A 10,952-nucleotide genomic window follows, 5' to 3' on the forward strand; every position below is an offset into this window, starting at 1 on the left:
ACTCTCTTCCACCATGGATAGTATTTGGCATGGATGACCACCTATTCCTTGAAACTCTCTGCGTTCTGGGTGTAGATCGGCATTCCCTTGGTTTGTATTCTCTGTCTCAGGACATTTCTTTACAAAATCTGCTTCCTCTTCTTGGCAGGAAATACAGCTCTCTGACAGTTTTCATTCAAACCCGTGGCATCAACAAAAATCCCTTATGCAGACTCCTCAATTTCCAGCTTTAGCCTCACCTTCTCTCCTGCCTTCTATGCTTATAGTTTCAGCTCTCTGCTGAACAGGTTAGTATATCAAATCCAATGTATCTAGAAGGAAGATCATAAACCTATCTCTAAAACCTGCTTCACACTGAATGTTCCAACCTTGTTAAACGGTACCTACTCCAAATGGTTTTGGAGTCCACTTTCACTCCTATTAATTATATCACTGTATGTTTCTCAAATCCCCTGTTTTCCATTTCCACTGCCACTGAGGGATTATAATAGCTTCTTAACGAATGTTCCAGTGTCTCGAGCCTCAACAATTAGTAATCTGTCTTGCATACTGCTGCTAGAATAAGTTGTTTAAAAAGCAAATTTGATCCTTCTACTAGTTCCCCTTCAAAGCTTGTTTGTGGCTCCCCACCTTGTCCAGAATGAAATCCAAACTCAGCACAGCTCTTCAGGCTCACCACATTCTGAGCCCAAATGACCTTCTCTCCAAACTTTCCCATGTGAACTCCCTTTTAACCTATTCTCCATTCATACTGTCATAAACACATCCATACATTTATATGTATGTCTCTGGACAATTACATGTGGCCTCCACATGCCATAATTTTTTAAGACTCTGAATTGGGTCAGTCCTTTCTCCTTTTTCCTCTTTATTCCCTCTTTGGATTAACTCATCCATGCTCATAGTTTCAAATAATATTGATGTGCCAATATTTCCAGCCAGAGCTTTCCTCTGAACCCCAGGACCTTATATTCAATGATTTACTAACATCTTTACTAGTTTACCTTCAAGTCATCTCAACCCCCAAAAGCTTAAACCTCAAATTACAGTTTTTCCCCTGGAAATACATCCTCCTCAATAGTCTTCTGTCTCATTAGATGGCAACACTACCCACGTGGTTATGTGAGCTCAGTTAGTAGGGGTCTTCCTTGACACATCCCTCTCCCTCAGCTTTCATAAACAATCCTTCATCAATCTCCAATGCTTTAACTAAGACACAACTCAAATTTATACAAATATCCTCCTTTTGGTGGCCAGCATAGAAGTCCAAATTTCTCTTTTCTTCCTCATAAACAAAAGCAAATAGGTGCTAGTTGGTTTCTACATTATCCACTCTTGGCTCCTCCAATTTACCTCTTAAAAGGGGTTCAGGATACCTACAAAAATGCAAACTTGACCATTCAAACCCACATTAGTCAATTAACTTGATCCCAGTAGCAAAATCTATGAATTTTTATTTTTATTATTCTCACTTTAGCTTAACCATAATTTATTTATCTTAATTTCAGATTAATATAAGGGTGCAAACCGTTAGGTTCTATAATGTACACATGACAGGTTAAAGTCAGAGTTGTCGCTGTGTCCCACACCCAGAGAATGTACCACGTATTCATGCATTGTACCCACTGGGTGGGAAGCTACCAAATGACCTGTCCCCCTCCTCGCCTCTCCCTTCTTGAATATAATTTAGTTTTTCTCTCATGCGGGTCTCTGATTGTTAATCTCGTAGTTTCAAACTGGTATTACGTGTATTGCTTATTTTTCTAATCTTAAAATACTTAGGAGAATGTTCTCCAAATCCATCCACGTTATTACAAGGGAAGTAGAAAAATCTACCTCTTCTATATGTCCAAACAGTACTCCATGGTATACATATACCACAGTTTGTTAATCCATTCAGGTGTGATGGGCACTTGGATTGATGCTTAGCACCACAAGAGGATCAAAGATACCCCAGCTCTCATCAGCATAGTCCCAATCAAAACCTTGGCATGACACTCTGTGGACACTGACCAACCAATTTTATAATTTAGTGGAAATGCAGCAGTGGTGGAAATGCAGCAGATCAAGAAAAGACAAAATGCTGTAGAAAGAGGAACAATGCTAGAGGCTAACATCACTTAATTTAAAACCTTATGGTAATTCTGATTTTTAAAATGCATAATTTAGATTATCTAGATCATCCATGAGACACCAGTTTTCAATAGCTAAATCAAGCATAAACCAAAATAATAAAAAAACCCACTACGTCAAAATCAATGTCATTGTTAACTTATTTAGTTTTTAATGCCATTCTTTGAGTCAAAATATTATGTTAAATTTTTTTAAATACTAAGGGAAACACATATTGTTTTAATATATGTTCAGTAAAATCATTCCAACAAGAAAATCTACAATTAAGAAAGAACAGGGTAGGGAGAAGAGAGAGATAGGGAGAGATTTGTTAAAGAACAAAATTACAGCTAAATAGGAGGAGTAAGTTTTTGTGGTCTATTACTGTGGAATGACTGTAGCTAATAATAATATACTATACAGTTTCAGATAGCTAGACAGAGGAGATCAAACGTTCCTAACACAAAGAAATGCTTGAGATGACATATACGCTAATTACCCTGATGTGTTCACTATATGTGATACATCCTGAAATATCACTATGTATCCTATGAATATGTATGATTATTTGTCAATTAAAAATAAAATAGAATAAAAGCCTCCCCTACCCAAGAAGAAAGAAAGAAAGAATAATGTGATAGCTCCAGAAAGATCAATGGAACGTTCTCAATTCAGGTTCAGTAATATTTATAGTTACCTTGAGGTTTCCTTGGGCAGTGTTCACAGGTTGGCCATCTTTCAACCATGTAATGGATGGATTTGGAATGCCATTGGCTATGCACTGCAAAGTGACAGGCTTATATTTCACCACAGCTCTCTCCGAAAGGCCTGAAGGCTTGATTGTTGGAGGAACTAGACAGGAAGGAGGGAATGAAAACCATAATCATTGGGGTCAAACACTTCAAAATGTATAGGCAAGAACCAAAACCTTAGAATTTAGAAAAAAGCAAGTCCCTATTTTAACAAACAATGAAACAATTTAATTTATAATTTCTAGCAATTTTAGAGATGATTTATTTCTTAACTAGATCTCTAATACACCAGAGAATAAGTAAAACGTACTTATGGTTACTGCAGTAGACACATAGGTTTGACTTACATCTTTTGGTGTTTTTCCCCAATCTATAATGACCTACCCTTTTTCTACCTCAGTAAGTCAGGGTGGGTTTCCATCTGTGGGTTTCCACCTTTATTCGTACTGTGTGACTCTGCCTTCAGCAAGGCTGATTGAATGTGGGATGGGAATTTGATTTAAGCTGGATCTGCCATATTCGCTTCTTCATGAACTGGAATTGAAACTGAGAAATAGGATCTATGTCCCATCGGGAGACAGAGGACTTTAGCCAGAAACAATAGGCTGCAGAGTCAGGGGTAGAAGGAAATTGACATTCTTAGAAATCTCTTCTTGCAGCTTGCTCTCCAAAAGGCTCTCCAGTGTCTGGTTACAGTCCTTCCCTTCCCAAGTTCTGCTGGCACGTGAGACACAGAATGCCCTGGCAGAGGGTTGCTTCTGTCATTAGATTAATGGTTATAATCCTAATGTGCCAGTTCTCTGAATGCACTTATGTGCTCTGGATCCTGCAGTCACATCCTCAGCCTCCATTTCTGAAAACTACTATATTCACAAGCCTTGTTTTGGTTAAACCCTTAAATGCTAGCACAGTCCCTTTGCTTGCAAGTTGCTCCCTGCCTCTTCTATCTTATTTGGCCTCATTCCTCAGACCTTCCCATTTTATGTAAAATACACTTCCTAACATTTAAATTCTACCTCAGGGCATTCACATGATACCTCTTGGTTGAGTCTCTGTGTCAGGAAAGTGTATAAAATCTTCCATGATGTAACTTAAATTCCTCTCTTTCATATCGCTTTCCATACCTCGAGATATATCCAGATTACTGAGTTACAAGCTGAATTAGATAATAAAACCATGTATAAATTAATTTAAACTGCAATACTCCCGTTCTTTCTTCAACATACCATGAACAGTCACTTCAAATTCCTTCTTGTGGTCTCCAGCGGTGTTTGTTGCCACACACTGATAAAGACCGGTGTCTGACACTTGAGCCTGAGTGATAATTAGTTTACGTCCATTAAGTAAAATCTTGACTCCATCCCTTCCGTCAATTAGCTGGCCATCCTTCAGCCACCTATAGAAAAGGCAAAAAGAGGTCTGAATATATCTTTAAATAAGTATTACAACTTCCTAGTAGAGATAGATATTCCCTATTGTGTATTTACCTAAGGTCCTCGTTCCTCACTCTGTAAAATAAATTGAAAATGGAAAACAGAAGTAAAAAGGAAAGCTGGCTTGATGCAGAAGTTGGCATATTGTTGGAACTCAATAATTATATGTTTAGTTCTTAATTCTTCTACTGATTTTAGGCTATAAAAAGAGGCAAAGTTCCCTAAATATTACTCATTTCAATGTCTAAAGAGTATTAACCATCAAAATATACATAATCTTAAAACATTTGCAGTATAAACCCCGAAATCATATAGTATTGTATTTTTATGGTTCTTATGAGTTATCCTTTTCCATTTAGTTTTTCAGTAGGTACAGACATCTCTCATTCCTTCCATCAACTATATCTTTGCATATCCCATGGCACCTTGAAAATGAAAGCTTAAATATTCAGCAAATGCTTTGTAAATGAAAGAATATGAGAAAAGAAGTGGTAAATGCATATGCCATTAACCATGTCCATGTGGCTGATATGTCTGGTAAACATTTTATTTAAGGGTTTCTTGACCATTTTAGTGCCTCGGGAAAGTATGACATTAATGTTGATTCCCAGTCTGAAAATGTGATTTGTAAGACCATGTAATGGAATTCTTCTAATTGAGCAAGATTAGGTGCTCTGTCACTATCAAGTAGACATTGCCTTGAATCTAGCATGTCTTTTAAAATAGGAATATAAAGAATCACCCTTTAATGATCTAGAACATCTCTCAAGATATCTCTAAAACACTCAAACTAAAAAAGTGGGAGGTATTTAGAAGACATACCAAGACCCTTACATGATAGTTGGTGGGGGAGAGCCTGTCACATGACAATCCAGCTCCAGTAAGTTATTGACCATCACAATGAAGTAAGATGTTTCATCTCCTCCTTCTACCACTGGTGGCACTAGAAAACAGCAGGGATGTAATAAAGAAATGTAGACAAGGAAAAAAGCACACCATCACATCAAGCAATGCTAAGTAGTGGTTTAGAAGGTTAATAACAAAATAGCAGTTTGGTACGTGAAGGGAATTTGAAATGCATTTTATAAAGAATGCTCACCAAGATCAATAAATGTACTTTTGACATATCATGGCTATTTCTTTATCTGTCACTATGGTGTGCTGATGCCATGTGAATACAAAGTTGATTCATTTTTTATGTTGTTTATTTTCATAAAGACAAGAGAAGGAAACCTATCAAAGTGGGCCATCTATTCAAAAGCTTTCAATTTATAGACTCGAGGTTTCAGATGGCTTCTCAAGGCCCAGATACAAAAAAGTTTCCTGTTAGTCTCTGGCACAGTGCTCAGGACAGAAGACCAAGTTGTTGCTCGCTTCAATCAGACATAGGTCAGAGATGTAAGAATGCATCTATGCCATTGCAAATACAAGTATACTTATCAAAATCAGTGGAAGATTTATGTTCTAGTTCCTGGAATCCCAGTAAAAAATTCATCTCTTAATTATAGTAGTACCGAGTTGAACAGATAATTATATCTTCTTTTAGATTATTTTATTATTGCATGACAAAAAAAAAAGTATTTGGAGACTTTACATCTTTTGTATTAACCTAGATGGAGGTGATACACATTTTTCTCAGTAAAGCATCACAAGAATGGAGAAGTAAGAATCCATTGTACTCAATTCTAAATGAATGTAGTAGATGAGCTAGTACAAGGGGTGGGGTAGGGGAATGAGGTAGCAGGTAGAGGGGAGGAGGGAGAGACATGAGGGTCATGGTGTATAGCACACCTTTGGAGGGCGGGACACAAGTATAAGATGGACTTACAAATGCAATCATGTAACCTAATTCTTTGTACCCTCAATGGATCCCAAACAATAAAAAAAATCATTAAAAAAAGTATTTAATAAACTAATCAGGCTTTCCTATGAATCTGAGAACCCAGGTAGTGGCATCTTTATTTACCCAAGACATCAACTTCATATTTGATTTCCTTTTCTCCTGCCACACTGGTGGCCACACATACATACTGTCCTTGATCAACTTCTTGGGCACTCATAATTTCAAGTTTCTTCCCACCAGCTTCTATGAGGATGTTGTCACTGGCTTTCACAGGTATGCCGTCTTTCAACCAGGTGAGAACTGGAGGAGGGTTGCCAGCAGCTTTGCACTCCAGTGTCAGTGAATGATTAATAACTACTTGCTTACTCAAAGGTGTAGCCAAGTCACCTTCAATTACTGGAGGAACTAGGGAGAAAAACAGTAATATTTCAGGCAATTGTTTGTGTTGTCACAAAGTATGTCCTAATGAAATGAAAGGGAGATATTTGTTCTCATAATGTTTGACCATATAAAGTTTGATCAGCAACTTTTCTAATTATTCTGGAATGCTCTGCACTATCTGACTTACAAAGGACAAACAGTGGAGAATGATCTTAATCCCAACAACTACTTTACCTTCTCTATGAGAACAAATAGTCTAGAATCACGAGTATTCAATCTTTTATTTTTCCTGCTGTGCATTGGAAGAAGAAGAGTTGTCTTGGACCATAGATTACAACACAAACCCTAATGAAAGCTGATGAGTAAAAAAAAAAAAAAAAAGGGTCCGTACATAATTCTCATAATATTTGACACCACATAAGGAAAATAGGCCTCAAAAAAGGTTGGACATCTGGGATAGATGTTTCAAGTAACGTGTGCAAAGTCCGTCAAATGAATGACTTACTTCTTGCTAACTATAGCTTTCTAATATATCTTGCTAACTAATATTTTCTAAATCATGGTACAAATTCTGCCAATTCATATCCGTGAATATTAAAAAAAAGTCAAACTCACAAAAGTCCTATTAGTGAAGAAACTATTAGAAGTAATAGGTATAAAAGTACACAGTTAAAGCATGTATTTTTCCTTACCATAGACATCCACATGAAATGATTTTTCAGCAGTTCCTGCAACATTGGTTACATGACACGTATATGTTGCTGAATCAGAGACTTGTGCTCGAGGAATATGAAGAAATTGTCCTTTATCAATGTAAAGTATTTGTGAGCTGGACATGACTGGCTGGCCATCCTTATACCAAGTAATAGCAGGCATTGGAAGTCCCCGTGTTTCACATTCCAGTTTAATCATACTGTTGATCAATACTGATATTTCTGCAGTGACATTTCCTCCTTTAATACTGGGTGGAACTACAAAGGATTTCAGAACAAAAACAAGTCTTCTAAGTTTCAGGATCTGCATCAAAATCTTCAATGCTAGAGATGTTTAAATAATACATTTAAAGTAAATGTGAATTAAACATTACTAGGAAGTCTGTGATTTATCTCCTGATAATTAGCTGCCTCTCTTGTCAAAGCAATCTTTATCACCCCCCTTTTGGGCTTCAGATTTCAATAAACAAAAGAGAGTCACAGATTCCCTTTCAGTGGCTCATTTAAGTTAAATAGATCAGAGTAGAGTAACTAAGAGAGTTATGTTTAATAAACAAAGCAAAACAAAATAAAACCCTAAAGTAGATATAAAGTAGATAAAGTAAGCTTGAAATCAGGCCAAGGGAACAAAAATGTCAGATGTGGTACAAACGCAGGCTCGCTCCCCAAGAAATACCAAAAGTCTAAGCACTTTTACAATCAGCTACTGGTAAGAGCTGTGCAATGTCTCCATATTTTTGCTTCTTGCTGGGGGGGGGGGGGTTTGGTGTTTGGGTTTTTTTTTTTTGTTTTTTGGTGGTACTGCCAAGAGTCCATTTGCTCAACTTTACTTATCTAATTGACTACATGTGTGTCTTCTACAATTCAGCAGCCACATGACTGCCCTCTGACACCACAGGAGGACTGAGCTGTTGGAGAAACAACTCAAGTAGCTCCATCTCTGCTCTGTATTCTGATCACAGTCATTCAAAGATTATAATTGCAATAATTAAAAAAAAATGAAACAGCATATGTCTGAATTAGAGTATCAACATGATTTTAATAAATGTTTAAATTTTAAGATAGAATATTCTGGAAAATGTTTTTCTTTTTTTTCTCTTTTGAAAATTTAATTGTAAAAGTAATATACATTTTTAAAATAAAAATGCTGCAGAATAGGTTAAAAATGAGAGTCCTCCCACTATTCCCAATACCAAGTATAATCATTCTTACTTTTTTTTTTATAAAGTCATATATACATAGATCATGAATACATTTATGCCCTTGTGGGATTCAATGTGTTGATTATTTGTACAAACTGGAGTGCTTACATCCTACTAATTAACATAATTTTCATTTACTTAAGCACAGTGTTAAGACATTTGTGTTCTATACTTGATAGATTTGACTTGTACCCTTGCAATTGCTCCATAAGTGTGGTCCCACCATTAACCCTCCGTCTATCAAACCACACCCCTCACTTCCCATCCTCCTCCCCTTCCCTCCTTCATCCTGGGCTATAGTTGTGATTCATCTCTCATATGAAAATGTGAGTGATTATAAATTGTTTTCATAGTAGTATGGAGAACATTGGATATATTTTTCCATTCCTGAGCTACTTTACTAAGAATATTTTCCAGCTCCATCCATGTAAACATAAAAGAGGTAAAGTCTCCATCTTTTTTTAATGCTACATAGTATTCCGTGTTATACATATACAATAATTTATTAATCCATTCATGTGTCGATGGGCACTTGGACTTCTTCCATGACTTGGAAATTATGAATTGAGCTGCAATGAACAATCTGGGGCAAATATCTTTGTTGCCAAGTGATTTTTGGTCTTTTGGATATACACCTAGTAGAGGAATTGCAGGATCAAATGGCAGGTCTACATTTAGATCCCTGAGTGTTCTCCAAACGTCTTTCCAAAAGGAACATACTAGCTTGCATTCCTACCAACAGTGCAGAAGTGTTCCCTTTTTTTCACATCCATGCCAACTTCTGTAGTTTTAGGATTTTGTGATGTGAGCTACTCTTACTAGAGTTAGATGATATCTCAAAGTGGTTTTGGTTTGCATTTCTCTGATGATTAAAGATGATGAGCATTTTTTCATATGCCTGTAGATCATGCGCTTGTCTTCTTCAGAGAAGCTTCTGTTCATGTCTCTTGCCCACAATGAAATGGAATCACTTGTTCTTTTCCTATAATAAGTTTGAGTTCTCTGTGGATTCTGGTTATTAGACCTTTGTTGGAAATATAACCTGCAAAAATCCTCTCCCATTCTGGGGGCTGTGTACTTGCTTTACTTACTGTGTTCTTGGCAGTGCGAAACTTTTTAGTTTGATCAGATCCCAGTAATGCATGTTTGATGTTGCTTCAATTGCCTGGGGATCCGCCTCATAAAGTATTCTCCCAAGGCAATTTTTTCAAGTGTTTCCCCTGCACTCTCTCCAAGAATTTTTATAGTTTCATGTCTTAAGTTTAAGTCCTTTAACCAGTGATAGTCAATTTTTTTTAGAGGAAAAAGGTGTGGGCCCAGTTTCAGTCTTCTATAAGTTGCCAGCCAATGCACCCAGCATCATTTGTTAAATAGGGAATCTTTCCCCCAATTTATATTTTTGATAGGCTTATCAAAGATCAAATGATGATAAGTGTTTGGGTTCATCTCTTGTTTTTCAATTCTGTTCCATACATCTACCTCTGTTTTTCTGCCAGTACCATGCTGTTTGATCACTATAGATTTGTAGTATAGTCTGAAGTCTGGTAGCATGATTCCTCCTGAATTGTTTTTATTTCTGAGTAATGTCTTGGCTATTCAAGTTTTTTTCTGTTTCTGTATAAAATGAAGTACTAATTTTTCCAGATCTTTAAAGTATGACAGAGGTGCTTTAATAGGGATTGCATTAAATCTGTACATTTCTTTGGGTAGTATAGACATTTTAACAATGTTAATTCTTCCCAGCCATGAGCATGGTATGTTTTTCCATATGTTGACATCTTCAGCTATTTCTTTTCTCAGAGTTTCCTAGTTCTCTTTATAGAGATCTTTCACATCCTTTGTTAGGCAAATTCCCAGATATTTCATCTTCTTTGGCACTATTATAAAGGGAATAGAGTCCTTGATTGTTTTTCACCTTGACTATTGTTGGTATATATAAAGGCTACAGATTTGTGAGATACAAAAATCAATTTTTGTATCCTGAGGTGCTGCTGTATTCCTTGATCACTTCTAGGAATTTTGTAGTTGAGTTCTTGGGGTTTTCCAGAAATACAATCATATCATCTGCAAAGGGACAGTTTGATCTTCTCTGATCTTATTTGGATACTCTTGATTGCCTTCTCTTGCCTGATTGAGATGTCTAAGACTTCCATTACAATGTTAAAAAGCAGTGGAGACAATGGGCAACCTTGCCTGGTTCCTGATCTGAGTGGAAATGATTTCAATTTTAGTCCATTCAAAATGATATTGGCTGTGGGTTTGCTGTAGATGGCCTCCATTAGTTTAAGAAATGTTCCTTCTATACCTTTTTTCTTAGGCATGCTGATCAAGAAAGGATGCTGGATATTATCAAAAGCTTTTTCTGTATCTATTGAGAAAATCATATGGTCTTTGTTTTTTATTTTGTTTATGTGGTATATTATATTTATAGATTTACATATATTGAACTATCCTTGGGACCCTGGTTATGATGTATTGAACTATCCTTGGGACCCACCTGGTTATGATGTATAATT

At 36.5% G+C, this 10,952-nt stretch overlaps 1 protein-coding gene across 1 annotated transcript in view; it reads right to left on the reverse strand.

Annotated features, from left to right (window-relative positions):
• The window catches only part of HMCN1 (hemicentin 1), a 440,557-nt gene that overhangs the window by 165,140 nt on the left and 264,465 nt on the right, over positions 1 to 10,952 (reverse strand). The window contains 5 exon segments of the mRNA XM_003785789.2: positions 2,810 to 2,964; positions 4,091 to 4,260; positions 5,132 to 5,240; positions 6,264 to 6,545; positions 7,214 to 7,492. Coding sequence (XP_003785837.1) covers positions 2,810 to 2,964; positions 4,091 to 4,260; positions 5,132 to 5,240; positions 6,264 to 6,545; positions 7,214 to 7,492 — 995 coding nt within the window.

The sequence above is a fragment of the Otolemur garnettii genome, unplaced genomic scaffold, assembly GCF_000181295.1.
Source record: "Otolemur garnettii isolate 467f Iridium unplaced genomic scaffold, OtoGar3 scaffold00016, whole genome shotgun sequence".
NCBI lineage: Eukaryota > Metazoa > Chordata > Mammalia > Primates > Galagidae > Otolemur > Otolemur garnettii.